Source organism: Rhamphochromis longiceps, linkage group LG7 (genome assembly GCF_057381845.1).
Source record: "Rhamphochromis longiceps isolate RC_006_pf linkage group LG7, R_longiceps_female_GT1.1, whole genome shotgun sequence".
In the NCBI taxonomy this organism is placed as follows: Eukaryota; Metazoa; Chordata; class Actinopteri; order Cichliformes; family Cichlidae; genus Rhamphochromis; species Rhamphochromis longiceps.
This window is the reverse complement of record NC_140563.1, coordinates 63,624,157-63,651,353: the sequence shown is the minus strand read 5'-3', so window position 1 is coordinate 63,651,353 and position 27,197 is coordinate 63,624,157. Positions and strand designations below refer to the sequence as shown.

Genomic DNA, 27,197 nt, shown 5'->3' with positions numbered 1-27,197 from the left:
TCCAAGGCAGTCCTACCTACTGAAGTAGTAGTTAAATCATTTAAATAAGTTAAGTTTAAATGAAGCTGTCTGATTTTATTTGACATTTATTTTAAAGATTATAATAGTTATGATTATGCTTTCACATATGTAAGTTAAATGTAATAAAACTAAAACGTATGATGTATTTTAACAACACTGTATGATTTTGATGTGTACTGTATATATATATATATATATATATATATATATATATATATAAAAAATAATCTTATCCAAAGATTGGCGTGGACTCGAGGAGTTCAGAAAACCCTTTTTCATATTTATTTGTAAATTGTTAGATGTTTTTTTTATTCTTGTTTTTTTTTGTTTTGTGTAGTCATTAACAGCAGAGCAAGGAAGCCGAACCAGCAGGTAATCATCACAGTTTGAAATAAAAACAGAATCAGTAGGGCAGATAACACATAGGGACTGCAGAGTTGAATCAAGAGTCAAACAGTGTACAATAGTACATATCAGCTTCAATTTAATGACTCATCCCTGTCAGAATACGGAAATATTCCCTTCCCACCAATCTCAACAAATTTGCAAAATTTGCAGCTTCTTTTATTAGGGACAAACTTCCATCATTCCAGCATTTCAAAGGTGTTAATAAGTGTTGCCTCTGCTGCCATGAGCTCTTTAAATGGAGATGCTTCAGTTCATGTTTGGCTGAGGTTTTGTGGCATGTCAGAACTGCACGGCACTCGGTGGGATGTCAAACATAGATGGGTCAAAGTCCTGCCCTTTGAAAGGTGACCCTTCAGCATCCCATCCCTTCTTCAGCATCTCATGCACTTTCTGCAAAGAAACATGGACACAGATATGTTATGTATGTATCTTTCATGCTAACAAACATCCTCACAATTCACACACAATCTAGGTGCACTACAGCAGTGACTTCCAACTATATTTGTCAGAATAGGTTTTAAGGACTTGACTCAATAACTGAATATCATTTAAGCCGAATTATAAGATAAACGTTTTTATTTTACAGAAATAATATAGATAATATAGATATAGCCTGTGTGTGTGTGTAATGAATAGTTTGTGTTATTTTTTAATTTGCTCCTTACCAATTCGTGACTTTGTGGCTTTCCCTGCAGCTTCTGGTGGTAGTCAAATGTGAGCCTGTCCAGAACAGCATGCTCCTCCTCATCCACTGTTGCCATGGAACGCTCACGGTTAATTTGGTTTATATCAATCTCCTTTTCGCCTTTGAGCACCGCATTCCACCAAACCTCTGATGTCTTGTTCAGTGACAACTGTAATTCAGAGACAGGATGTTCAATTCAAATATGTTAGACAATCTTTGAAAAGCCAACACTGGCTTTTGATAAAATTACTTTTTTGAGAGCAGAACTCATTTTTACACTTATCCTGTTATTCCAAGCACTAGAGAGCATTAACTCTTTCTAAACTAAACATTAAATGAAAACATCTCATTATGCAATACAGAGTCTCTGTAGAGTCTAGTGTTCCTGTACATGACATTAACTTAATATCCCCACAGGGAAAGAACAATATCTTACACAAAGATAAGCAATTTAATAGTCATTAACATGAACAAAATTTGATTTTTGTCTTCGATCACCACATTATTCATCATCTACAGCCCTTGTCACCTTCGGTGTACAGAAAGGTTGGACTGTAGCTCCTGTTTTACTTTTTATTCATAGAGAATTGAATTTTCCAAATTAAATCGGAGCTTTCAAACTCTGAAATGGAAAAGTCAATCTTTAATTTCTCCTTACTACATTAGTGCAATTCCTTCTTCGCCACTCTCGCCTCCTCTCTCCTGGCTTGGCTTCGTGTTTTACAATTGATTTTAAGATTTCGCTGATCAGCTTTGAAGCAAGTTCTGGTTCTGGAACAGCTATGACAGCCTCTTATGAGCCAGTAGTCAGGCCAGTCAAGCCAGTGCCAGTGACCTTCTTTCTTCTTTTTACTACCATAAAACCAGATGTTAGCTCCTGATAGGTGTTAATCCCTCTTGTTAGTTCATATTCTGATAACTCAAATAGCAGAAGGTGCACTCATTGCCACATTTTCTTCAGGAGTGTTCTTGTTGTTATTACAAAAATTAGATAATGCTTATGTGTACTCACAACCACACAGTGTCCAGGTTCCAGACTCCACAGAGAGTTTTCAGTGTTGATCTTGTAAGTGAATTCACCCTCCATCAGTGTCTTGTCTTCGGCTCCATCCCTCACACATACTCTCACGCCACTGGTCTGCAGACTAACACTGACCTGTGGGCCGTGAACACAGTTACAATAAGTAAAGTGTTATAAAAAAGTATTACTGGTGTCTCACATAGTTAAATAGACCTGCATTCACCTGTCTGCCTTTAACAACCGTCTTGGGCACAAACACGCGGACCTCCACATCCATGTAATCCTGAGACCAGCTGTAATTTTCCCTCACTGCCCCATTGTAACTGTCGGGATTGGACTGGAAGTTTTCTTGACGTCTAAAACACAAAATTCAAACACAATTTTTATATAAACGTCTTAAATACTGACACTACATTTTGAAATGCATGAGCCATTTCAGAATCAAATTAGAAATCATTCGTTAGTGCAAAGCCTCATTATTTAAAATGTTTTGAAGCTACCAAAGTTAAGTAAGAACCACTGTTAAGCTGGTGGAAACCCTGCACACCCATACAAAATTTAATTTAATAAATTTAATACAAGTCTAACAAATCCAAAATAGCAATTTTAGTTTTGTTGTCTCCCCGAAAACAAAACAAACAAAAAATAAACACCTTCAAACTATAATTTCACAGGAAGATTCCACCTAAGAGTGAAGCAGAGGCTGAGATCCAGTGTCACTTGTTGTCACTACTTCTACTTCTTTTGAAAGCTGTCTTTCTGTTGATTTCATCAAGATGACCTTAAGGTCGCAATGAACCAGCTTCCAGTCCAAGTATGAAGTGGATGGGATGAAATTTAGCAACTTGAAGTCCAAGGCCACAGCCCTTGACTAGAAAAGGGTAGAGTAGCCCCTACAGGTTGTGTACAAGTTGCTGCCACAAATGGAGGAGTTAAAATATTTTGGAGTCTTGTGGCTACACAGGAAGCTGCGGCTAATGGCTTTCTGCTAGGCCTCAAGTCTAGTACATGTAGTCACTAAACTTTCCAAATACAATAGAGAGTTCACACATGTTTTTTCTGTTTTCCCATCTCACTGTTTTCATACAGTGGGGCAAAAAAGTATTTAGTCAGCCACCGATTGTGCAAGTTCCCCCACCTAAAATGATGACAGAGGTCAGTAATTTGCACCAGAGGTACACTTCAACTGTGAGAGACAGAATGTGAAAAAAAAATCCATGAATCCACATGGTAGGATTTGTAAAGAATTTATTCGTAAATCAGGGTGGAAAATAAGTATTTGGTCAATAACAAAAATACAACTCAATACTTTGTAACATAACCTTTGTTGGCAATAACAGAGGTCAAACGTTTACTATAGGTCTTTACCAGGTTTGCACACACAGTAGCTGGTATTTTGGCCCATTCCTCCATGCAGATCTTCTCGAGAGCAGTGATGTTTTGGGACTGTCGCCGAGCAACACGGACTTTCAACTCCCGCCACAGATTTTCTATGGGGTTGAGGTCTGGAGACTGGCTAGGCCACTCCAGGACTTTCAAATGCTTCTTACGGAGCCACTCCTTTGTTGCCCGGGCGGTGTGTTTTGGATCATTGTCATGTTGGAAGACCCAGCCGCGTTTCATCTTCAAAGTTCTCACTGATGGAAGGAGGTTTTGGCTCAAAATCTCACGATACATGGCCCCATTCATTCTGTCCTTAACACGGATCAGTCGTCCTGTCCCCTCGGCAGAAAAACAGCCCCATAGCATGATGTTTCCACCCCCATGCTTCACAGTAGGTATGGTGTTCTTGGGATGCAACTCAGTATTCTTCTTCCTCCAAACACGACGAGTTGAGTTTATACCAAAAAGTTCTACTTTGGTTTCATCTGACCACATGACATTCTCCCAATCCTCTGCTGTATCATCCATGTGCTCTCTGGCAAACTTCAGACGGGCCTGGACATGCACTGGCTTCAGCAGCGGAACACGTCTGGCACTGCGGGATTTGATTCCCTGCCGTTGTAGTGTGTTACTGATGGTGACCTTTGTTACTTTGGTCCCAGCTCTCTGCAGGTCATTCACCAGGTCCCCCCGTGTGGTTCTGGGATCTTTGCTCACCGTTCTCATGATCATTTTGACCCCACGGGATGAGATCTTGCGTGGAGCCCCAGATCGAGGGAGATTATCAGTGGTCTTGTATGTCTTCCATTTTCTGATGATTGCTCCCACAGTTGATTTTTTCACACCAAGCTGCTTGCCTATTGTAGATTCACTCTTCCCAGTCTGGTGCAGGTCTACAATACTTTTCCTGGTGTCCTTCGAAAGCTCTTTGGTCTTGGCCATGGCGGAGTTTGGAGTCTGACTGTTTGAGGCTGTGGACAGGTGTCTTTTATACAGATGATGAGTTCAAACAGGTGCCATTCATACAGGTAACGAGTGGGGGACAGAAAAGCTTCTTACAGAAGACGTTACAGGTCTGTGAGAGCCAGAGATTTTCCTTGTTTGAGGTGACCAAATACTTATTTTCCACCCTAATTTACGAATAAATTCTTTACAAATCCTACCATGTGAATTCATGGATTTTTTTTTCACATTCTGTCTCTCACAGTTGAAGTGTACCTCTGGTGCAAATTACTGACCTCTGTCATCATTTTAAGTGGGGGAACTTGCACAATCGGTGGCTGACTAAATACTTTTTTGCTCCACTGTATAGTACATCACACAGTTGTCCATTCCATATCCTATACACATCACTTCATCCAATATCGAGGCACGTATTCCTTCTCCTCTGTCTTTTTCAAAATTGCTGACATTTGAGGCACTTTAGTCTGCACATAGCATTGCTCGCACACAGTGCAGAGTGGTTATACATTATATTTCCAGAAATATTCACTTGTCACCCTTCATATGTATGAGTATGATATTGGTCCATCCTTTGCAGCTATAACACAAGATTTATGAGTGTGTTTATGCACTGTTCTTGAGCTAAACTGAAGGTCACGTAAAGTTTCGAGTTCTGCAGCGATTGACTCCACCTCAGCACACTATGCACCTCAGCATCTGCTGATCCCTGTTCCTGTGATTTTACATGGCCTACCACTTTGTGGCTGAGTTACTGTCATTTCCAATTGCTTCCACTTTGTTATAATATCACTAACAGTTGACAGTGGAATTTTTAGTAGGGATGAAAATTCACAACTGGACTTGTTGAAGAGGAGACATCCTATCATGGAACCATGCTGGAATTCACTGAGCTCCTAAATGTTTGTAGAAGCAGTCTGCATGCATAGGTGCTTAACTTTATACACTGGTCGCCATGGAAGCGATTGGAGTACCTGAATTCAATTATTTAGATGGGTGAGTGAATACTTCTGGCAATATAGTACAGCAAAGTACAGCAGAACTAAGTTGGTTAGCAGTGAACATTTTCTGTCTTAGTTTATAAATATAAATATTTTCCATGTTCTCCTTGTTTCTGCCTGGGTTCTCTCCAGGTACTCTGGCTTCCTCCCACAGCCCAGAGACAGGGGCAGGGTTAGGTTAACTAGTGATTCTAAATTGCCTTTAGGTGTGAATGTTAGTGCAGTGGTTGTCTGTCTCTCTGCGTTAGCGCTGCAACTAACCTTCACCAAAGTCTGCATCCTGTCACAAAGTCATTTTAAGGCCTAAAATTGACCTTGACAAGTGCATTTACTGAAACACTGTAATGTGCAGAGTAATGTTTATGTTGGACCATATTTAAAACAACAGATGCTTCAAAGGTTAAAAAACGCTAGTAGCTACTCACCCTGCTTTGGATTTCGAGTTGGCTGCAGCTGCCTGATCTCCACAAATTGCTGGACTGCTGCTGCTATCCTGCTGAGAGCAGACGGATGTGCCTGAGGCTGCTGGAGCTGAAACATCCCCAGAACGTGAGGGGGAGTTCTCCATCTGCACCGCCTCTGTACTCTGCTGCTTGGTTTCATCACAAGGCTCAGAGGCAACCTCCAGCTCCTGAACTGCAGGAGGAACATACCTAGTCTCCTCTCTCTTCTTCAGATTGCTCACTGCTCTCTCTCTGTCGTGCTCCGCCAGCTTCTCGAATGACTTATATGTCTGAGGAAAGATTTAAAGGTTATCGCTTATCATCATTTGAGAGGCAGACAACTCTAGATTAGGATATAACCTTCACCAGTCTTAGGACAATAACAAATGTATTGCTATAGGTCTGTGGCTCATATAGACAGCAAGGCTATCACCAAGCACAGGAGTTATTTTGTATTATGTAGGTGTTAATTCATCGACGAATCACTGCAGTGTAAAAAACTCGAGGACCACAAAAGTGTACGTAACATTATAACAGCTTCATTTTTAACCTGTGATTGTAAATAATATGCATGTGCATAAACTGTACACTTAGTCATGTGTGTTGCCAAGGTATTTACATTTAGCAGGTTAAAATGTTGAGAAATTTCACCTTAAGCACCATCTTCTCTGCCACACCTGGAGGGAAACCCATCTTATCATTGGGACTCGACAGCAGGCGATAAAAGTCCGTCTTGCGGTACAAGAACCCAAAATAGACCTGCAGAAAGTCCTGAATGTTCCCAACATGCTGCAGGATCCCCAGAAGAGCATTATCGTACATCTCTGTCATCTCCAGCGGCGACGCCATCGCAGCTTTCAATCTTTATTCCTCTCAACAAGTCTTCAAATGATTCCAGCCAATACTTATCCCACCAAAATAATGACAGTTTGCCAAGAAACAAGTGGGACGAGTAGGATAACGCTACTTAGCAACTACTTTCCTCTTTCCAGAACAATACAAATACTTCCGGTGCAACGTTTTCAAAATAAGTGTGCAGTCTTTGACAAATATCGGATACCGGGTATCAAAACAAACAAAACAAAACCACAAGCTATGGCTATTTGTAGTGTTTTTGTGTATTTATTTATTTTTTTAATACATATAAATTGAAACAATCACGCATTTAGGACCCCCCCCCCCCCCTTTTTCAGTTCTTGACTTATATTTATGTATTTATTCTTTAATAGCACAGATAGGCTAAGCAACTTTAGACTTACCTTCACTTGTTAGGCGAACCACTGCAGTGTGGACCCACTACAAATAAAGTAAAAGTATAAACGAACACAAATAATCGCAAGAAAAGTGACATATGTTTTCAAATAGGGTATATGGTTTCAAAGAATCTCTTTTTAAATAAAGCACAGTTAATACATAACAGAAACATAATAATAACTATAAAATTACTCAAGTATGCAAGAAAAGTTTTTGTACTAATGCATATTATACACAATAATAATATTAATGTTTAAAGCAAATTAATCATTAATAATTAAAATAACGACTATGGTTAAATTAAAAAAAAAACTAAAGAGTACGTATTAGGTAACAAAATTTATATTTTAAAATGCATCTGTTAAAAATAGGAATTTTAACTTGCTTTAAAAACAATTCGTACGAGAACATGTTGTGAGGAAAAACTTTGCAATTAAACTGTAAATTAAACTGTGTGTTTGCATACAATTTTCGTTCAATGTCAATAAAGATTCTGATTCTGATTCTAAAATATCACTCATCTTTAACTTAAAACTTTTATTTTCCCTCTTTCCGGTTGGTTCAGGTTAATAGTTGTCCGGTGGAAACTTGTGGAAACTGCCTGTGGAAAAAACAGTTCCAGTATACAGCTCAAGTTCAGTATAGAAACGTTAATTTTGTTATTTTTACGTGTTATAATTATTACCGAGCTTTCGTAAACCTTCGGCTATTTATACAGTAATAAACAGAGTGACTGCTGTGTTGTAGTTTAGTACCACGAGTTAATTATTTGAATAAAACATGGCGGCGTCCTTGAGCAGCATAGGAAACGTGAGGGTGCTGGTAAGAAAGTCATTTTAAACCGTAACATTTACTTAATTTCCATGAAGTCTTGTTGACCGTGTAGCTATCGGCGTGCACCCATTAATTTAGCGCTACGTTTGGTAAGGCTTTATATATATAAACAATTTTAAGCTAGGGGTTAGCTAACTTGCTCTTGGCTGCCTAGGTTTCTATGATAAATAGCAAAAATTTCAGACATGTAACAAACGTTTGTGTCACTTTGTTACTACTGCGTTGTATGACCACAGAAACCAAACGTGTTTGTTTGTGGCACTACGAACCTGAATTATCAAACATGGAAACATCTATAACAGCCTTTTGCCTTATCAAAATATCTGAAACTGTATTATGAATACTAAGAACGGCAACTAAGATGTCGACAAATACCTTTTAACAACTCGTTACTACACAACTTTAAAACAATTTGCAATAGGAATGATTCACAAGACAGTTTAGACTAGCTGTGATTTAACGATACAACATCTCTGACACTATGTCCAAGACATCTGTGCACTGTGTTGCAGAGATGCATTATATGGACAAAAGTGTTTTGCCACCTGCACATTACACCCACAGGAGCTTCCATGATATCCCACGCTAAATCCATAAGCATTAGTGGGGAGTTGCTCCACCTCTGCAGCAAAATCAGCTTCCTACAAGACTTAGGAGGCTGTCTGTGGAAATAATTGTCCATTTATCAAGAAGAGCATTAATGAGATCAGACACTGATGTTAGACCTGAGGGCCTGAGTGAAAATCTCCATTCCTTGTATTTTCCTTTCTTAACTTGGTTTGAAATATTTTGCGCTACATTATTAAGCAACTGAAACAGCCTCTGCATGTTAACACAGGAAGAAAATAAAATTCGCTGAAACCCACTGTTCACTACAGTCACAGCTTGCTGTCATGATCCAAATATTAATGTTTGTACGGATAATACTCCAAAAGATGTCTTGATTATAATTATTTGTAGTAATAAGTTATTAGTTTTAATAAGTATTCTTGTTTGTCCAATGCTAGCATGCATGATTGTTTCACAGACTAGCATTAGCAGATGTAATGACTGCCAGAGTGGTCAGTAGGTATTACAATTCAAGCACAATTGCTTCAGACATTTCAGTGTTTTACAAAGCCTTGTCTTGCCCAACACTTCTTCCTGCTAAGTAGGAGTGTTGCATCAGCAAGGACTTCCAGCTTATCTTTGCTAAGTCAAACATGCTGAGCCACATGCTTTGACATCCCCATTGGGAAATAAGGGAGAAGCCAGATGTACCGTTTTGCTTTTGAAATGATTTCTGACCATCAATTCAATATTTACTCACTGGTTTTCACTCTCACCACATTACCTGTTTTGCAGAACGCCTTAGCTTGGTCCAGCTCATTGTGCAGCTTCTCTGGAAGCAGGGGCCTCCATGTTACTGTGTCGTGCTGCAAGGTAAGCGGCCTTGACCCTCTCAGGGCTGTTGTATCAGCAACACTAACTGTTTAACATAGTGTTTATCTTTTTAACTTTCACAGTATTCTGATACTTTACCGGAGCCACAGTCAGAGTGGTTCAGAGGTCACAACCATTTAAAAAAAAAAAGTAATTTGAGGTTTTTTGTTGCTTTTACAAAGGCTGTTAGGTTGTTATAGATGATTAACTTTCAATGGGTCTGATAGTGTTTTCTCCAAATATACCCAAGATGTGCTCTTTTGTCTTTCTCTTTTACAGAATCGAGCCGCTCGTATCCGAGTAGGGAAAGGAGACAAACCTGTGACCTATGAGCAAGCGCATCATCCTCACCACATTGGCCACCGCAAAGGATGGCTGTCACAGCACACCAGTAAGCATGACTGAGATTGAGAATATGCTCTCGCTAGGCACATTTGATTTTATGCACACTGTCCTCTCACATGTTTGGTCATGAATTAGTTAACTCAGTGATTTTTATGGAAGCAGTCATTGGTGCGGATAGCTCTCAGACAACATACCAATCATCACTGAGTCCAACCAAACTATGCACTTTAGCTTGAATGCTCCTGTGCCACAGACTTAAAGTGTTGTGCACAGGCCATCCACACACTGATACTGGGAAACATTTCCATGTTTTCAAAGTGTGTCCAACACATTTTCCAAGTCGAAACTCATTTTAGCATTTGATTAAATATTTTTATCTGTTCAAGAGAACCACAGCAATCAAGCACCTTCAAAGAGAAAAGCTGGCAAGACCCAGTGCTTCACCCACTGCTGAGGCTCTCCAGTTAGTCTCTCATCCTGCAGTTGGATACAATGGGGAGATCAGCAGTCCTTGTTCTTCTGTGGAGATTTGCTGGAAGCTTGAACTAGAATTTGCAGCAAGTGGAGAACTGATTAGGCTGCGTAGAAGAACGAGAACCACCATCTCTAACTGTTCTCAAACTATGAGGTTTGGGTCTGTCTGACCATGAGATGAGAGACTTGCTGGAGAGACAGCTGATTTTTGACTTATCAAAACTCTTTTTGACTTGATGGTCTATAAAGCAAACCAATGGATGTAGCCGCTGTGACATCACCTGTTGGTTCTACACTGTGCATTTTGAAGCCTCCCTGTTAGTATTTTGCTTGCAGCCCAGTTGGCTTTTTGGAACCAGAATTTATTGTATTAGTCTGTTAATTACCATACACATGCTAAACAACAGAGCAATAAAATAATAGAATTTCACTCATCAAAACTGCAGCACGAACAGGACAGGTCCAGTTCAGTGTCTCAGATTATTGAAGTGAGGCCGAGCACACAGCTTTTATCTGCTGCACGTCAGTGCACTTGTTTCTGTCGGGAACAATTTATAGAGTCATGATGATTGTGCTCTCCACAGCCAGACAGCAGCAACTAGTGGTTTCATTTTATAATCTTTTTAGACTTCATCAAACGCTGCTCTGTCTTTTGATACTTTTCAGTGTCTCCATATGGTGTTTGCAGTTTATTACAGAAAATGCATAATTTAAGCAAAATTAAGACCTAAAGATAAATATTAAACTTTTCAACTATATCTCTAAACATAATATTAAACATGGTAAAGAAACTTAAAATAAGATTTATGTTGTCTAATGTGACTGTGAGCCTTATTAATAAATATTTTGCTGAAGAGGCAGTGATCTTTTCGTTTGCACATCTTTGTCCATCAGCCGCAGCTAATGTGTAATTCAGTCCAAATTCCTCTTAATCTTTCACGACAGCTCCAGTTTTTTTTCTCTCTTGCTGATAGGTAACCTCAAAGGAGAGGATGGGGCAGCTGAACGCACTGTAGAAGATGTCTTCATTCGGAGGTTCATGTTTGGGACGTTCCACGGGTGCCTGGCCAATGAGATTGTCATCAAAAGGCGTGGCAATTTGCTGAATGTGTGCGCAGTGATGCTACAGAAGATACCACCACAGAAGTTTTACTTCCTGATTGGCTATACAGAGTCACTGCTGTCACACTTTTACAAATGCCCTGTCAAGTTAGAGATTCAGACCCTGCAGGATAAGATTGTGTACAAGTACCTCTGATTAAACTGTCCGTAACCATTTTCTCTGTAGATAGTAGATGTGCTACCAGTTTCTACCTTTTTGATTTTTGAAAAATGAATGAGCAGATTTCAAATATTTGTTTTATTTATGTCCTCAAAAGGATTTTAAGTTAGGAGAGAGGAGATCACTGTTGTTATAAAATTAGCTGGTGAAACCTGTTGCATTTTCTACAAAATGCTCATCAACTTTTGTTCCTGAAGTTAAATAAATGATCAAAACCTTGAATTCTAAGAGATACTTTATAGTGCTGGTTTGCAAAGGAAATTGACATAACTGCACATATGAGTATTTAAAATGTGAAAATACATCAAACACTGTGTCATCAGCAGATTTACAGACAGGTGACAAAAGAAATACTTGAACCTCTAACCCCTCCCGGAAGAAGATCCAGAGCTCCTGGATGCTGTGTGGCAATTTTGTTGTCGTGATTTGGATTCACCTCTCCTTTTAAAGGAGAGTGTGGATCTGATCACCTTTATCCTATGAAGAAACATTTCTACCCTGAGTGGGTTTTTTTCAGCAATGGAAAAGCCCCCATCCATCCATATCTTTTTAAAGAATGATGTTGCATTTTTTGCTTTCTTTTCAAGCTCGTTAGATGAGGTGTGGAGTAGGAGTGACAGAGGGGTTCATAGTCAGGGTGAGATGACAGAGATATCAGGGATGGCTCTGAGTCCCTTCATGTTTGCAATGCTGAATGACAGGTTGACAGATGAGGTCAGGCAGGAGCCTCTGTGGAATGTGATGTTGGCAGACGATCTGACCTTTTTTTTTTTTTCTTCAGATGATTAAATTATTTTACTTTGCATACAGAAACAAAATTATTTCACAAAAAACAAAAAAATAGGTCAGAGCTCTAGTTTTTTCTCATCTGACCAAAGGATGTGCTTCCAGTATGTATAATATTTCTCAGTTTGTATTTGGCATACTTCCATCTGGCTTCACGATGTCTCCTCTGTGGTGAAGTTTTTCTTGGTCTGCAGCTTCATAGTCCAGTCCTCTGCAGGGTTCTAGTGGTTGTCTTGTTTTAGACTACAGTCTTTAGAAACATGTCTCATTAGTTTTCAATCCAGAGTCTTTAATTGATTCCTCTTCTATTATGATCTCCAAAGCCACATGCTAACACAACACTACCTGAACTTAAATCTCAAAGGTTAATTATCTTGCTAATGGTGTTCCATCTTCACTGTGCAAAAGAAGGCAACGCATCAGAGATGCTTGACTGAGTTGTATAACTCACAAATGTGCATTTAAGGTGTAATGTTAAAGTCTTTTTAAAAAGTCCTCTGCAAAACTAAGACATCTTACTATTCATCAGTGATAAAGGAAACTAACATAAGTAAAGGGAGAATAGCCCCAGGTTTCTTTTCAGCTCTGTAGCCAGGCTAAGAAAAGAATCAGAGCTCAGTTATGCCAAATGTCAATCTTGGTGTAAGCACAGGTAACTCTACCTGACACACCTTTGACGAGCTGATCAAAACACTTTGTCAGGTTTTAGGAATTACCTGATAATCTTGGAGGGGAATTAAAGCTGGCCACCTAGGCCAACTATAAAATGTACACTTTCCCCCCCCCCAAGGAAATTGACTTGAACCCACTACAACGTCACATTAAGAAGGAAACCTACAAAAAAGTGCATTTAAATGTTTCATTTAATTTAATCAGTTTCATCACAGTGCAGATTTGTTCACATTTTAAAGGCACATGCACCTCATCAGTGCAAACATATGGCTGACAGGATTAAAGTGTTCATCTTAAACATCACTGTGCAAAAGTTCCCTTAATATATTCCTTGCAATAAGAAAACATATGAAAAATATCAGCATGTGTTCCTGCTACCAATTAAAAAAAGGCTCTTAGTAATAAAGAGTTCAGTTTTTTAAAAGCCGAGTTCCTTCTTCAAATCTGAGGCACAATACTGAAAATAAACTGTTATACTGGATACAGGACATGGTGAACATTTCAGACTTTGTTGTCTTTCATTGAAAGGGTTGCAGAGATAGTTATGAGAGTACAAAGATCTTTTATGGAAACTAAGCTTTTGCCACAAAAAAAAAAAAAAAAAAAAAAAAGCAAAAAAAAAAAAAAGCAAAATGAACAAAAACAAAAAAAGAATATTGACACAATACATCTCCACATTATACAGTTAGAAGCAGCTTTTGGTTTGGTCAGATTAGCATAACCATGTGTAAACCTACTTACATGCAGTTGCTTAAATTTTCTGTGCTGGCTAACTAATAATTGGTGGTATGTTTATACTGAATGAAAAAAAAAAGTTAAGTCATATTAATCCCTTCATCCAACTCATGGAAAGCATTTAAATGAAACCCTAGAATGTTAAACCAACTCTTCAAAGACGATGATGAGTCACAGTTTCAGTGTAGCAGTAAACCTTTCTCTTAACTGCTCACAATCAAAGTAAGAAGAAGAATCAAACATTTTGTGTTTCCGAGAATGGTGAAATGTTCAGAAGACACTGACTATGCCTGAAAATTGCAGTTTATACACAAACACATGACAGCATGGGGAAAGCAGGTTATCTTAGAGGTGCTTTACGCAAGTATTTTATATGGGAATTTCAGACACTGCTAACTCTTTCCCATCTAACGTTTTTCAAATTGAAGACTGGCCACTGAGTCCCTCCAAAACCTGGACTTAGTCCTTGCACTCTGCAGTCTTGGTGAGCCTGGCATAGCAGTAGATGAGCCAGTTCTCCACCAGCTGCCAATTTTGGTAAGGATGTTCCTCCAACTTCCAACAGATCACCAAGAGTGCAGAATAAGGTCTACCATTTCACTGCAGAGACTTGATGGAGAGGTAGAGGAATGCCATAACACTGAGCTTACATGTAGCACCTTTGAAAAACAAAAGTAAACTTACAAGAGAAGCTAGACGAGTGTGGCTCAGAAAGACGGCAGAAATTTTGACTCGTAAAAGGAAAAGTACACTGATAATACACCAACTGTGAACCCTTTTCCAGTACTGATGTTTAATCCAACATTTTGACCGATATCTGATAACGATTGGGTAAGGTTTATTTTGTTGTCTTTTTTCTTGCTTTTATCGACATCATATAAAAAAAATTGACAAGTCTTTTAGATTTTTAAATGTTTGAACATTTAGTGCAAATGCGTGCACACGCTGATAACAATCAACAAGGTCGATACTGGCTGATATCAGTGTTTACCAGATATGTCAATCCATCTCTATTTACTGGTAGATAGTACGAAATGTTGATTGCGTTATCATTGCACGCAGGCAAGCTGTCTTCCCCCAAATACAGGCTAAGCTAACCAAACTTCTAGTGGTGGCTTCATATATATCTGTATATATAAACAAGTTGCATAATTTGTGTCCCTGTCATCAAAAGAGCAAATTTCCAAAGAAAGTAATGACTCTGGGCCCCTGAAACTGACACAGTTAAGTGGAATACAGCCACCAGTCACTTTATTTGTCAACCATGTTTTTTTTTTTCCTGTCAGAATCTCATCTCATATATGTAAAAATTTGGACAGACTGATCCCACCCTCCTTTCAGACTTTGGTGTGGTCATCGTTTGGCAGCTTCTTTGGCGGTCTTATTTTTGCTTGTAATCCCGGCAGCTGTCACTCACGCAGGACTGGAGCTTTATGAGCCGCTGGTTCATGATCTGCAGGATGGAGGGATCCACCTTCTTCACGATGTTCTCCAGCTGATGCGGGTCCGACGTCAGGTTATAGACTTCTACATACGACTTGGGGGGTAAAAAAAACAAAACAAAACACTGAGAAGCTTCACATCTACTTTCACTAAAATGTGTCCAAAAAACAAAACCCCCACACAAAAAAGTCCCGGGAGTACCTCACTGTCTGCAAATTCACAGTACTGCATGTTCATTTTGCTGTCCAGAGTTCTGACACAGGCGTACGTGTTGTTGTAGGCGTCTTCACAAACACAGTCTGGGAAACATTGCTAAAGACAGTGAAAAATGTTACAGTGAAGGTTTCTTGGGAACAGAGCAACAAACTTTCAGAATCGGCAGGAGCAATATGTTTTGTGGCAACATGAACCCTATTTTTAGGCTTTAGTCCACAGTTGTTTCCAATTAGGAAAATTGCCATCTATTCTGAATTTGCTATTAAAAAGGCACTTATTGGAAATTTCCTTACAAATTTGCACCATTAACTCAAGCCATTAATAGAATCTGAACAATTAACTGACTTCAGTTACTGTGTACTGACATCATGAAGCTCAATAGAGCCAGGCTATAGTTTAGTTTCTATTATAAGTCAAGTAGTGAGTAGCATCCAGTCTTCCCTCAGTGCATTATCAAAAAAGCAAAGAGGAAAACAGTGGAAAGGCTGAGAAAATACTTCTACTGTATTCAGCTCCCTTTTTTGGTATCATAATACTTTGACACTGAAGAGAAAAAAGGAATTATTTTAAATAACTTTTTTTCCCCCTTTTTCAATCAGAGATTATAATATTACTGGAAACTGGAAGCATGTTACATTCAGTGGTGACCAGAATAGGAAGCCTGCTTTTGTAGGTACTCACAGATACTCCTGGACCTAATTTAGGGCAAGTAGGGTCTGACGTTGGCTGTCCTTCTCCAGTGTACTCAACAAGGAAGTATGGTCGTGCAGTGCCATTACGCAATGAAGGAGCCTAAGATAAAATTTGGGTTAAGATTTAGCATGAGGGAAAAATAAGTGAGAGTCAATGTAAAGAAGCAGCTGACCATCTGAGCGAGGAAAGACTGCCCGTCCACATTCACAGACGACAGATTGACTCCAGCTATGTCCAGTATGGTGGGAGCCAGGTCTATATTCAGTACTGGAGCCTGGAAGAAAAAAAAGACATGAGGGGGAAAAAAAAAGGTAAAAAACAAAAAACAGTTCCAGAGACATTAATATGCTTTTAAGCAGCTGGAGTGTGTGTTTTAGTGGAGTATTGTTCTGACCTGCAGCACCTGCTTGGCTTTTATGCCAGGACCGCGGACCATTAGCGGAATCCTGATGTCAAATTCATAGAGCTGCCTCTTATCAATGGGCAGCGAGAACTGACCTGGAACAGCAAGTACAGCTGATTACACCTAGATCTAATCAATCACTAGGCAGCAACTCAAGGCATCAGAATGAGGATGAAAGGTGATTTCTGTGACTTTGAACGTGGCATGGTTGTTGGTGACAGATGGACTGGTCTGAGTATTTGAGATACTGCTGATCTACACGAAGCTCAATCATCTCAAACTGGTTTACAGACAATGGGTTCAGTGTATTCAGATGCCCTCCATTCGCCACATAATTGAGTGCCTTTGGGATGTGGTGGAATAGAGGATTTGCATTGTGAATGAAAATCTGCAGCAATTGTATGATACAATCGTGTCAGTATGGAGCAAACTGTGAGAAATGTTTCCAGCATCTCGTTGAATCTAGGCCATAAATAATTAGGGCAGTACTGCAGTTAAAAGGGGTTTCAATGCAAAGAAAGGTGTACACAGTAAACTGGCAGGTGACTGTGCAAATACCTATAAGCTCTCAGGTCAGACTGGGGAACACAAATGTAACCTGTAACAAACAATTTACCCGCTATTGCTTTTAAAACAACATCAGATGGTTTAAAATAATTATTTCATTCAGTTGGGTGATTATTTGTTGCTGTCATTACTGTTTATTTACAGGTTTTTGTAGTTTTTGCACATTTTTATTACTGAACTAATCCCATACAGACAGGTCAGTCATTGGTCAATATGGGTTTATTATATTTATCATTCATATAAGACAAACCAATCTGAAGATTTTTTCTTTTTTAAACATAAAAGATACAGAAATGTTGCAATTACATATGTTCAGCAGAGTGCCTCAGATTCTGGTTTTTTTGGTTTTTTTTAACACAAATCTCTCAGCATTATTAGAAGCGCATGTACATGACAATGATCTGGAGTCGGATGGTGTCTTTACAGTAAGAGATTTATTTTTCCTGTACTGGCTTCTCTTTATTGACTCCCCGTTATATCCAGACTCAATTTTAAAATCCTTCTCCTCACATACAAGATGTTGAATAATCAGGGCCCATCTTAAAGACCTCATAGTACCATATCACCTCAATAGAGCACTTCACTCTCAGACTGCTGGTTTTCGTGGTTCCTATCATTTTTTTTTTTAAAAGTAGAACGGAGACAGAGCCTCAGTTTTCGTGCCTCTCTCCAGTGGAATCAGCTCCCACCTTGGATTTAGGAAACACACACCCTCTTTAAGAGGGAGAGGGACTTTTGATAAAGCATTTAGTTAGGGATGGATCAGTTGACCTGAATTTTCCCTCATTTCTTCTTAACTCACTATATTTTAATACATCACTCTGCACTTAGTCATCAATTACTATTAATCTCTGGTTTACTTCCACAGTGTGTCTTTTATCCCTGTCTCACTCCCCTTACCCCCAACTGGTTGTGGTAGATGGATGCCCCTCCCTAAGCCTGGTTCTGCCTGAAGTTTTTTTCCTGAGTTCTTCCTTTGCCAACATTGCCAACAGGGTGTTGTTCTTTTGTTCTGGTTTTCACTTCACTTCAATCACTTTGAAGTGACTGCTGTTGTAATTTGGGGCTATATCAATAGACTGAATTGAATTAAATTGAATTATTTTCTATTACCCATGGTATTTCTTGAAGAAAACAAACCATAAAAAAGGACCTAAAAGTAACTTAAAATGTTTTGGTGACTTGCATTTATGCAATGCAGCCAGGGGGCTAAAAATTAAAAATTAAACTGTCTTCTGTAACCCAGCAGTATAAATCCAGCTCAAGATGACACAGACAGAAGGTACAGAGCATGAACTAATCGAAGATTAAATGGAGGAGTTTATCAAAAACAGACCTGTGTGGTAGCCGTTATCTGAAGTGTAGAAGATGTAGGTGTTGTTTAGCTCCTTTATACTGTCAAGTTTCTTCACTAGCTTCTCCACCATGTCATCCACAGATAACAGGGTCTGCCACCTGCCAGAGACATCAGAAGTTTTTGGATGTACATGCTAGGTGGAGAAATATTTGGATGTTGATATGATTTTCATAATTTTGGATCTATACACAAACAAAATGGATTTTAAAGAAATCAATAAAGATGCAGTTAAAGTGCAGACATAGGCTTTAATATGTCAGACTGAACACAAATACTGATTTTACCACTGAGGAACTGCAGATAACTGCAATTACTCCTATGATTCAGGGATTTTGTTTTCTAAATTGTTTAGACTGGTTTAATATCTCCAGTTGTTTGCAAGTGTGGAATTTTGCTTTCCTGAACCCATTGGAACAAATTTTATTCATAACTTTTAGTCATTTGCAATTTTTTTTCAAGCAATTAAAATTAATTGTTTATTTGTTATGTAATTTCAGACCAAAAAGGACCAAACAATGAGTACCCATTCTAATTTCTTCTATTTTACTTCAGTTTCAAGAAAGGCTTTGTCCTTCCTAAGTCAATTTCTAATATTTCTTATCTATGGGGAAAAAAAAAGAAAAAAAAAAAAAAGCTCTGGTGTTGACCTCAACAACCCCAATGAAGACAAATAGGGAGGATGATCACAGGATCCTTTCCATATTTTTAAAAATACAATACCATAAAATTCAAAAGCATCATGCAGAAAACTCTGAGGTAGTTGAATAAATAATTGATTTAAAAAAAAAAAAAAAACAAAAAAAAAACACTTTGTAAATCAGAGGATGCAGCAAAGAGTGATTTCCAGAATTCTAACAGCTAAAATATATTAATGCTTTATCCCTGCTGGCTCATGAGGTTAAAACTACAATTCGATTCAATTCTGTGTCAAATTACAACAACGCTTGCCTCAAGGTGCTTTATATCGTAAGGTACAGACTCTACAATAATGCAAAGGAAACAGAGAGAAAACCCTAACAATCAGATGATCCTCTATGAACAAGCACTTTGGCAACAGTGGAAAGGAAAAACTCCCTTTTAACAGGAAGAAACCTCTGGCAGAACAAGGCTGCGGTGAGGGGAGGAGGAAGACAGAAGAAAATAAACAAAAACAAAACTAGTTTTACCATTTTTTTTTTTACATTTTCTTGTTTGACAGTGGTGACACTATTCTGACTTTGTCTTCTACGAACTATGCGCTTTCATGCAAAAAGAGACGTACGCTTAACAATTGTACCTTTTCCTGTATGCATTATCCAGGAAAGTGATTGAGCTGTTTGGCATCGGATTAGGAGGTTGGCGCAGCAGCCAGTGTTTATCCTAAAGCATTCACAAAAATAAAAGATTCATTAGAAACAAAATTAAAAACCACCATCATCATCAACTTTATTTATAAAGCACTTTAAAACAACCACAGCTGACACAAAGTGCTGTACATTGGAACTGTAAAATAAAATTACATGAGATATAAATAAAACACAAATAAAAGAAGAGTGAAATCATTAATTAAATAACTACTTCAATTAAAAGAGAAACTAAGTCTCACTGAGTTTAAAAGCCAAGGAATAAAAGTGGGTTTTAAGACGTGATTTAAAAGTGGACAGTGAAGGGGCCTCTCTAACATGCATGGGCAAATTATTCCATAATTTTGGAGCCACAATAGAGAAGGCCCCGTCCCCTCTGAGCTTCCTCCTGGATCTCGGTACCTCCAGGAGCAGCTGGTCAGCTGACCTGAGAGACCGACAGGGTATGTGGGGATGAAGAAGCTCAGAGAGGTAAGGCGGGACAAGACTGTGAAGGCATTTAAAAACAAACATAAGAATTTTAAAATTAACTCTAAAAGACACAGGCAGCCAGTGCAGAGAGGCTAGCACGGGGGTTATATGCTCTCTTTTTCGAGTTCCTGTTAGGAGTCGTGCAGCCGCATTTTGAACCAGCTGCAGACGTGAGAGCAACGACTGACTGACCCCCACATAAAGTGAGTTACAGTAGTCCAGGCGGGAAGAAATAAAAGCATGGATCACTGTTTCAAGGTGCTGCCTCGAAAAAAAAGATTTTACTCTTGCCAGTCGCCTTAAATGATTAAAACTGGACTTCACCAGACACATAGCATAACATTCTTGAAAAGGCATACCTTCCCTGGCTTGTTAAAGCTGCCATCTCGAGGGGCCTGGACATCCTTGAACTCTTTCTGGTACTGAGGCGCTGCAGTCCAGGGGGAGTGACAAGCTGGAGGGGACAGCATCAGGAAGAACGGATGTTGAGGGCTCCTGTCATCCAGGAAGTGAAGAGACCGGTTCAGCTGGATTGACAAACAGGCACAGACTTATTACATGACTGCTGCAAAACTTACATTTCTTTAAAAGCTTAGCTTAGGCAAAAACAAGCAGACTTGTAAAGAAATGAACACCAACTGTATATATGTATGATGTAAGCTACAAAAGTGCCATCTGAAAGTCATTATCACCCAGGGATGTAAAAATACAGTTGGTCAAAAGCCACAGTGGACCGTTCTAGGCTGTTACTCTCTTTTTCCCCAATTTGAAATGTAATTTTGATTTTAGTTTTTGGTTTTTTCCATCTAAGTTTAAGATTTATAGATCAGTTAGTATGAGAGCCCATATATACACATAAACTACTGCTTTCTTTGGCCAGTGGGACAGCAGCTGCACAACAGAACCAACTTCGAGTCAAAATGAAAGTGAAATATTAACCAGCAAGGGTTTGCAAAAATTCAAATGACTCTAAGGGTGCAAATTACTTATTTTGTTAACCATATAAAATATGGACAAACTGTAAAATTCAAGGATAACAGTCAATTTCAATGACATCTTTTCCGTTAATTAAGTTTCATTTACGTTTTCCCTTTTGTGTCATAAAAGAAAACTGTTTTCAAGACTTCCATCTCATCATCTTTAAACAGAAGCACAAAACTGATGTAACACATCAACAAAAGCTGAATGTCAAATATCACTCACATGTCAGCTTACTAGCCAGTGGGGCAGCGGTGGTTAGCAAGGCTAAAAAAATGCTCCCTCCCTGTTTTACAGAATAGAATTTTATAAAGAAAAAAAAGACACCAAGCCTATCTATGTGGGAGTATTTTTATAATAAGAGCTATTTATGTTCGGTCACAGACATGAAACTTGATTGGAAAACAGAAGTTCTCATGCTGAATCTAAAGCTTTTCCCTGTTGTGTGGATGAATGTGTCAGCAAATCACTGACATTTCGAACCTGCCTTGATGGCTTACAGACATTAAAACTAGGACTACTATCATCTTTCTTCATGAAATGAAGCCACACCTTGGACCAATTCTTTCTCTCCACCGTTATTCTTTGTTGCAAGCAATCATGACAACAGCACATGTGACAAAGATCATTCAGCTCTCATAAACTAAATCTAGAGTAAGATAAACAAATTCTTTGAGTCACCTGATAAGCAGCAAGTGCGTGAAATTTAAACCTTAAATATAAACACAAAGAAACCAAACATTTTCACCAAAACTTGAATGTAATGTAATGCGTCCCACAGAAACTAAATAGCCCTTTCTAATATTAGCTTCTTTCTTGCAACCCTTTTATCGCCAGCTACTGCATTAGCTGATGATTAACCTGTCACAATGCTGACTGGCAGAAAAACACCACATTTTATGTTTCTATGCCAGCAGCTGACTGACTGCAGAGGTGAACAACCATACCCTCTTTTGTAAATTCACCCTCAAATGTCCCAAAACACACAATATTTCCCACATACTGTTACTGCCACATTTCCACAGTGTGGCAGTAATAAATAGAAAGCATATCCATGTGCATGCACAAGCATGTGTGTTCACCATATAATAAATAAAATAAAAACCCACACAGGCACCAGCCACCAATGACTTCAACAAACCGCACAGAGGCATACCTGCTCATTTTTGCAAAGTATCAGTAATAAAATATTAGAATTTCAGCCACCAAAACGTCTTGGATAGTCTTTACCAGACAGCAGTTCATATTATTTTCAGATAATTTAATTAAAAATGAGGTCCAGTTTAGTGACATGAATCAGTATATGTGAAGCTGAGCTGATGGCTGGCAGCTATAGCCAACAAGTTGTTAAAGCAACCATGACCCTACTGCCAATACTTAGAAGTTCCACCAAAATTCACCACCATATAATTGTTGTAAAGTAGGGAGCTATCCACACTTCCTTAAACTATTCCATAAGTACATTATGACACTAATTAAAATGCAATCAGCTTCATGTTCAGCACAGCAAAGCCAGCTGAAGTATGAGGCAACAGATTCAATTCAATTCAATTTTATTTATATAGCGCCAAATCACAACAAAAGTCGCCTCAAGGCGAGATCAAGGCAGATCTCAGTCTGCTCCATGTCCTCCAGCTCAAAGATAATCTCTGGACAAAACAAGGTCTCCAATGACAAGAGACTCAAGACGGCTGAATGATATCAAGTAATATCACACATGATGTCAAGGACAGCACCTAGCTGGAAAGCATTGAATGCTCAAAATAAGAGTCAGGTAAATCAACCACCAAAGATAAATGAACCACATAAACCACGTAATGAACTCCCTCCACTTCAAATCTGAGGGTCTGATTACTACTCACTATGAGGTCTGTGAGGTAGTCGTCCTCGTAACTGTCACCGTGCTTTTCTTCTTTCCCATTGACTGACAGAGTGTAGTTGTAGTACTGAGAGTTTCCCACCTGTAAGTGCAGCAAAAGGTGTCATGACAGAAGTACTTAGGAGAAATTGTGCATGTACATGTTACTTGTGACTCACCAGTGCATGCCACTGGTCCCAGCCAGGTGGAATATGGCCAACACTTCCTGCTGCTTTGCTACCATACTGAAAGTAGAAGGTACAGTTAGCTCAGTCGGCTTCAAGAGAAATGATGTAACAAGCATCTTCAGGGCTTCATACTGACAGTCCTGCAGAATACTGTTTTGTAATGAGTCAGCGATCACTGCTGAGTCACCTTGTGGGACGTGTGTATCTCCATTAGCTGTATCTGCTGACTGTGATATGTCACAGTCTCTGCCAAATACGTGAGTGAATAAAATGAAAACACAACACAAACACTGTTGGGCTCCCAACAATATTTCAACATTTAGAACAGAAAAAAATCAGTCATAAGCACGGTGTATTCATTGTACTGCCTGTGTGTTTTGAAGTTTGGAAGCATTTGGACGTGTATAATGCTTATAAAAGTATATACATGTACAAACCTGGTTAAGGTATTTCCCAGAAAAGAATGTCTGGTATTTCAGTTTGTTGAGGTAGGTGGGGAAGGCCTCTGCCTCGGGGCCTTTCTGCCACTGAAGGCTGGAGCAGTTCCCGTTGAGGGAGTTGTTTCTCACCTCGTGATTGTGAGGGTATCGACCTGTCAAAATACTGCTCCTGCTGGGGCAGCACAGTGGCGTGACTGTGAACTTCACAGGAGGAAGAAGTGAGAACAGGGAGAAAGGGGGAGGGAGAGAAGCGTGACAGCAGAAAGGAGGATATGAGACTCATTTATTGTGTAATCACTGGTGCAAACAGTGCAAACATTTGAGTTTTGCTTTCATACACACATCTTGTGCCATATCTTTGATTATTGTCTTGCAATGTATGTGGTTTTGCAGATTTGATGTATCTGATTCATTATTATCATAATATCTTCGTTACCATGGGCAACATATCAGAATATTATATATTGTATTTGTCTGTGATTCCCACCAATTGCTCTGACACTTCAAGAAAAGAATTTTTCTTTCTTAGTCAAACTGCTCACATCTGAAAAATGACAGGATTCCCCAAGTAGACACTTGTAAAAGGAAGTCATAATAAGTACGTTTGGGAACCAGTGGTTTAATTTTCACCAACATATATTGTTTCATAAACTTGTAATGTGATTTATTGTGTGACACTTCAATCTACAAGTAATTACAACTGTCGGAAAATATAACGTAATAAAATAAATGTCTCCCTGTGAAATGTAGTCTAGTAAAAGTATATGTACTGCATAAGATACTCACAGAATTCACAAATGTTGCTCCTTCGTCTCCTATATAGGCTTTTGCCTTCTTCATTGGTGTCTGTGCAATAGAAACAGACAAAGTGACTCACACCATAATGACAGTACTGGAGAAGTAATAGATGCTACAAGCACAAACTCAAAACATTATGACAGTATTAGCTATTGTCGAAACATCTACTAGAAAGGCACATAAAGTAATCTCTTTTAGCTAAACACTTGATCAGCTGACCATTTTTCTGTGAATGGATCTTTGTGGATTATTCAAATATCTGGTGGTTCCAAACATCTGGTAAAGAATTTCACAGGACCTAATAAGAACAGGTACCAGCTTTTGAAAATACATTAAGTGCATTCCAGATTTCTCCTTTTTTTTAAAAAAAAAAAAATGCTTTCAATTCTGAGCAAAATATTGCAAACATAAATGTGCTTATACTGGAGAGACCTTTAAGGTTGCACGTCACTTATAAGCAAAAATACACACAGGAACAGATGTAGGACTTGAAACAGGAATAGAGTTAACTGAGCAATTGTTTCAGAACCCATCTGCTTTCCAAGCATGTTAGAAGCTGAACTTAACATTTAGGTTAAAAACACTTGTCGTAACTTCCAGAGTTTCAAATAGATTAATTCCAAAACCAAGTAGGTCCTAACAAAATTTCATAAAAAAAATGCTATTATTTCATGTAGAAAACATCCGCATGTTGTGTAGAATAGATATCAACTGAAGGTCCTAGGCCCTCGGGCCTGGCTGTAGTTTCGTGTAATACAAACTTCTACCACAAGATACTGTAGCCATAATTTAACGCAGCAACTCATAAAAACACGTTGTTTTTTCCAATGACGCCTGACAAATGAAAAAAAAAAAAAAAAGTATGAAGAGCGTGGGTGGCACACTCGTGCACTGTCGCCTCACACCAGCCCAGCAAGCACCTTTGATGAAACTTTTAGTTAACACATATGTACAAACTAATCACAAAAATGACCTTTAAGTTCAGTCTCAGATCAATACTGTGACCGCACATTTGTATCTTTAATAAATTCGCATATATTGCATTTTTAATTGTTAGTTTTATTTGCTCAATTTTATTATTTTTTATATATCCAGCCTGTCTTTCTCAAAAGTCATAAACTTCCCACAATTCTTGTAATTCTTTCATCATCTGACAGTTCAGCTATTCAACTAACTGATTAACAGGTTCAAAGCACCGAGGAGGTTAAATCTGAGTTAGCCCGCAAAACAGAAAGAAAATAGAGCGTGTGTTTGTCTAAACTCAGTATCAGGTGACCATAAACAGGACGTTTCAAACAGTATGAGCACTGCATGACCTCACTACAGAAACTGTCAAGTCTCTGAGGAACCGACACGAATGACAGGCTGTATATTTCTAGAGTGAATTCACTCACCATCCCACCTATCTGAACATCCTGGTCGTCGACAAGCACGAGGATAATGTTGCTCGGTTTGTCGCTTTCTGCACACCTGACGCCGCAGGTGAGCAGCGCAGACAGCAGCGTGACCAGGGACAAGGCAGCGGAGTGTCCGCCTCCTCTCTGTGGGCTTCTGGTCGCACCAGCTCTGATCCTCAGGTCTGCCATTGAGACACCACAGCGCCGGGCCTGGTGCTACACGAAGCCACCGCTGCCGTTCAGCAGCTTTGCTTTCCTGCACAGGGGAGGCTTGCTGGAAAATGAGCGTGATCCGGCTGGACCGGACACACTGGTAGTTTTAAAGTTTGAGGAAGTGGATTAAGAGTCTGCGATCATATGATCACACTGAGTGGGAGGAGAGAGGACTGAGAACACCGTGTACAGCACGGCTTCAGAGTGCTTTTATTACTTTAGTTTGCATTTATTTAAGTTTAATAGTGACATTAAGTCACCAAGCATAACAAAACCAATCCTGAAATATTACGAGATAAAATATCCTTTACTAATCCCGCATCTTGAAAATATTTTGATGCTAACATGTTTGCACCGTTAAGCTATTTAAGTATTAAGGATTTCTATTCAAAAATCTAAATTATTTTTATTATCTTTGCCATGGCAGGGACGCCATCTCCCTTAAACAAAACAGCAGAGTGATCCATGTTTAGCAGACATAACAACAGGATGAGGATCCAGGTGTGCAACTGGCCTCCCTCCTGAACTTTTTTAGGTGGATTATGAAACTAAAACATACAACAAAGACAGTCCAGAAATATGAATAAAATGAGTGCTATGCTTTCAGAACTAACAGCTAACAGTTGTAACAACTAACCTAAACCTAAACACTGGTATTCGTATCTATGTGCAAAATCACGCTGTCACATTAAAATCCCATAAAATGGTGACATGATCAAATAAACTCATATAGTAACTCAATCTACGTTCCTCTGTTTTTGGTTTTTGTTTTTTTACTTATGAAAAGAGATTTCTCTACTGATTGCTCTATGTATCTAATCAATCAAATCTTTGCGCTTCCTTTTGCTGTAGCCTGAGCTACAACTGATAAACGAAATGATTCAGCAGCTAATTGTAGTTTTTATTTCTTTTGGTTGGTTTTACTTTTTTGTTTTCACACTGGATTGAGCAAATACAACAATAGTATCACAAAATAATAAAAAAATATCAGTAGATATAGTTTAATCCAAATAAAACACAATTCTGAAGTTTGTAGAAGGTACTAGAGGGAAGGGAGAAAATAATATTGATAAATTGATGCATATTTTTCATTTTCGAGACTTAGG

General features: G+C 38.8%; 3 protein-coding genes across 3 annotated transcripts; 1 reads left to right on the top strand and 2 right to left on the bottom strand.

Moving 5' to 3' along the window:
- Window positions 1-280: 280 nt before the first annotated feature.
- Window positions 281-6,932, bottom strand: nudcd3 (NudC domain containing 3). Its single transcript, XM_085414786.1, has 6 exons — window positions 6,574-6,932; window positions 5,905-6,212; window positions 2,359-2,491; window positions 2,127-2,270; window positions 1,095-1,283; window positions 281-819 (listed from the first exon to the last, which is right to left on the bottom strand). Exons 1-6 carry the CDS (start codon window positions 6,769-6,771, stop codon window positions 709-711), a joined length of 1,083 nt encoding a protein of 360 aa, XP_085270912.1. The 5' UTR covers window positions 6,772-6,932; the 3' UTR covers window positions 281-708.
- An 824-nt stretch (window positions 6,933-7,756) lies between these two features.
- On the top strand, window positions 7,757-13,645 carry mrps24 (mitochondrial ribosomal protein S24). The gene is made up of 4 exons (XM_085414785.1): window positions 7,757-7,998; window positions 9,355-9,432; window positions 9,712-9,823; window positions 11,226-13,645. Exons 1-4 carry the CDS (start codon window positions 7,957-7,959, stop codon window positions 11,507-11,509), a joined length of 516 nt encoding a protein of 171 aa, XP_085270911.1. The 5' UTR covers window positions 7,757-7,956; the 3' UTR covers window positions 11,510-13,645.
- Window positions 13,646-13,782: 137 nt separating this feature from the next.
- Window positions 13,783-26,205, bottom strand: gnsb (glucosamine (N-acetyl)-6-sulfatase (Sanfilippo disease IIID), b). The gene is made up of 13 exons (XM_085414784.1): window positions 25,876-26,205; window positions 24,470-24,529; window positions 23,681-23,884; window positions 23,235-23,300; window positions 23,060-23,158; window positions 20,579-20,746; window positions 19,682-19,764; window positions 18,385-18,503; window positions 16,473-16,576; window positions 16,251-16,352; window positions 16,067-16,177; window positions 15,371-15,481; window positions 13,783-15,263 (listed from the first exon to the last, which is right to left on the bottom strand). The coding sequence occupies exons 1-13, from the start codon at window positions 26,065-26,067 to the stop codon at window positions 15,108-15,110; spliced, it is 1,575 nt and encodes a 524-aa protein (XP_085270910.1). The 5' UTR covers window positions 26,068-26,205; the 3' UTR covers window positions 13,783-15,107.
- Between the last annotated feature and the right edge of the window lie 992 nt (window positions 26,206-27,197).

Coding starts and splice junctions, on each gene's coding strand:
- nudcd3 (XM_085414786.1), bottom strand. CDS start 6,771: ATGGCGTCGCCGCTGGAGATGACAGAGATGTACGATAATGCTCTTCTG. Junction 2,492..5,904: donor AACTCGAAATCCAAAGCAGG/GTGAGTAGCTAC, acceptor TTTGTGTTTTAG/ACGTCAAGAAAACTTCCAGT. Junction 820..1,094: donor AGCCACAAAGTCACGAATTG/GTAAGGAGCAAA, acceptor GTTTCTTTGCAG/AAAGTGCATGAGATGCTGAA.
- mrps24 (XM_085414785.1), top strand. CDS start 7,957: ATGGCGGCGTCCTTGAGCAGCATAGGAAACGTGAGGGTGCTG. Junction 9,433..9,711: donor TTACTGTGTCGTGCTGCAAG/GTAAGCGGCCTT, acceptor TCTCTTTTACAG/AATCGAGCCGCTCGTATCCG. Junction 9,824..11,225: donor ATGGCTGTCACAGCACACCA/GTAAGCATGACT, acceptor TCTTGCTGATAG/GTAACCTCAAAGGAGAGGAT.
- gnsb (XM_085414784.1), bottom strand. CDS start 26,067: ATGGCAGACCTGAGGATCAGAGCTGGTGCGACCAGAAGCCCACAGAGA. Junction 23,301..23,680: donor CTGGGAAATACCTTAACCAG/GTTTGTACATGT, acceptor TTCTACTTTCAG/TATGGTAGCAAAGCAGCAGG. Junction 15,264..15,370: donor GTGAATTTGCAGACAGTGAG/GTACTCCCGGGA, acceptor TTACCCCCCAAG/TCGTATGTAGAAGTCTATAA.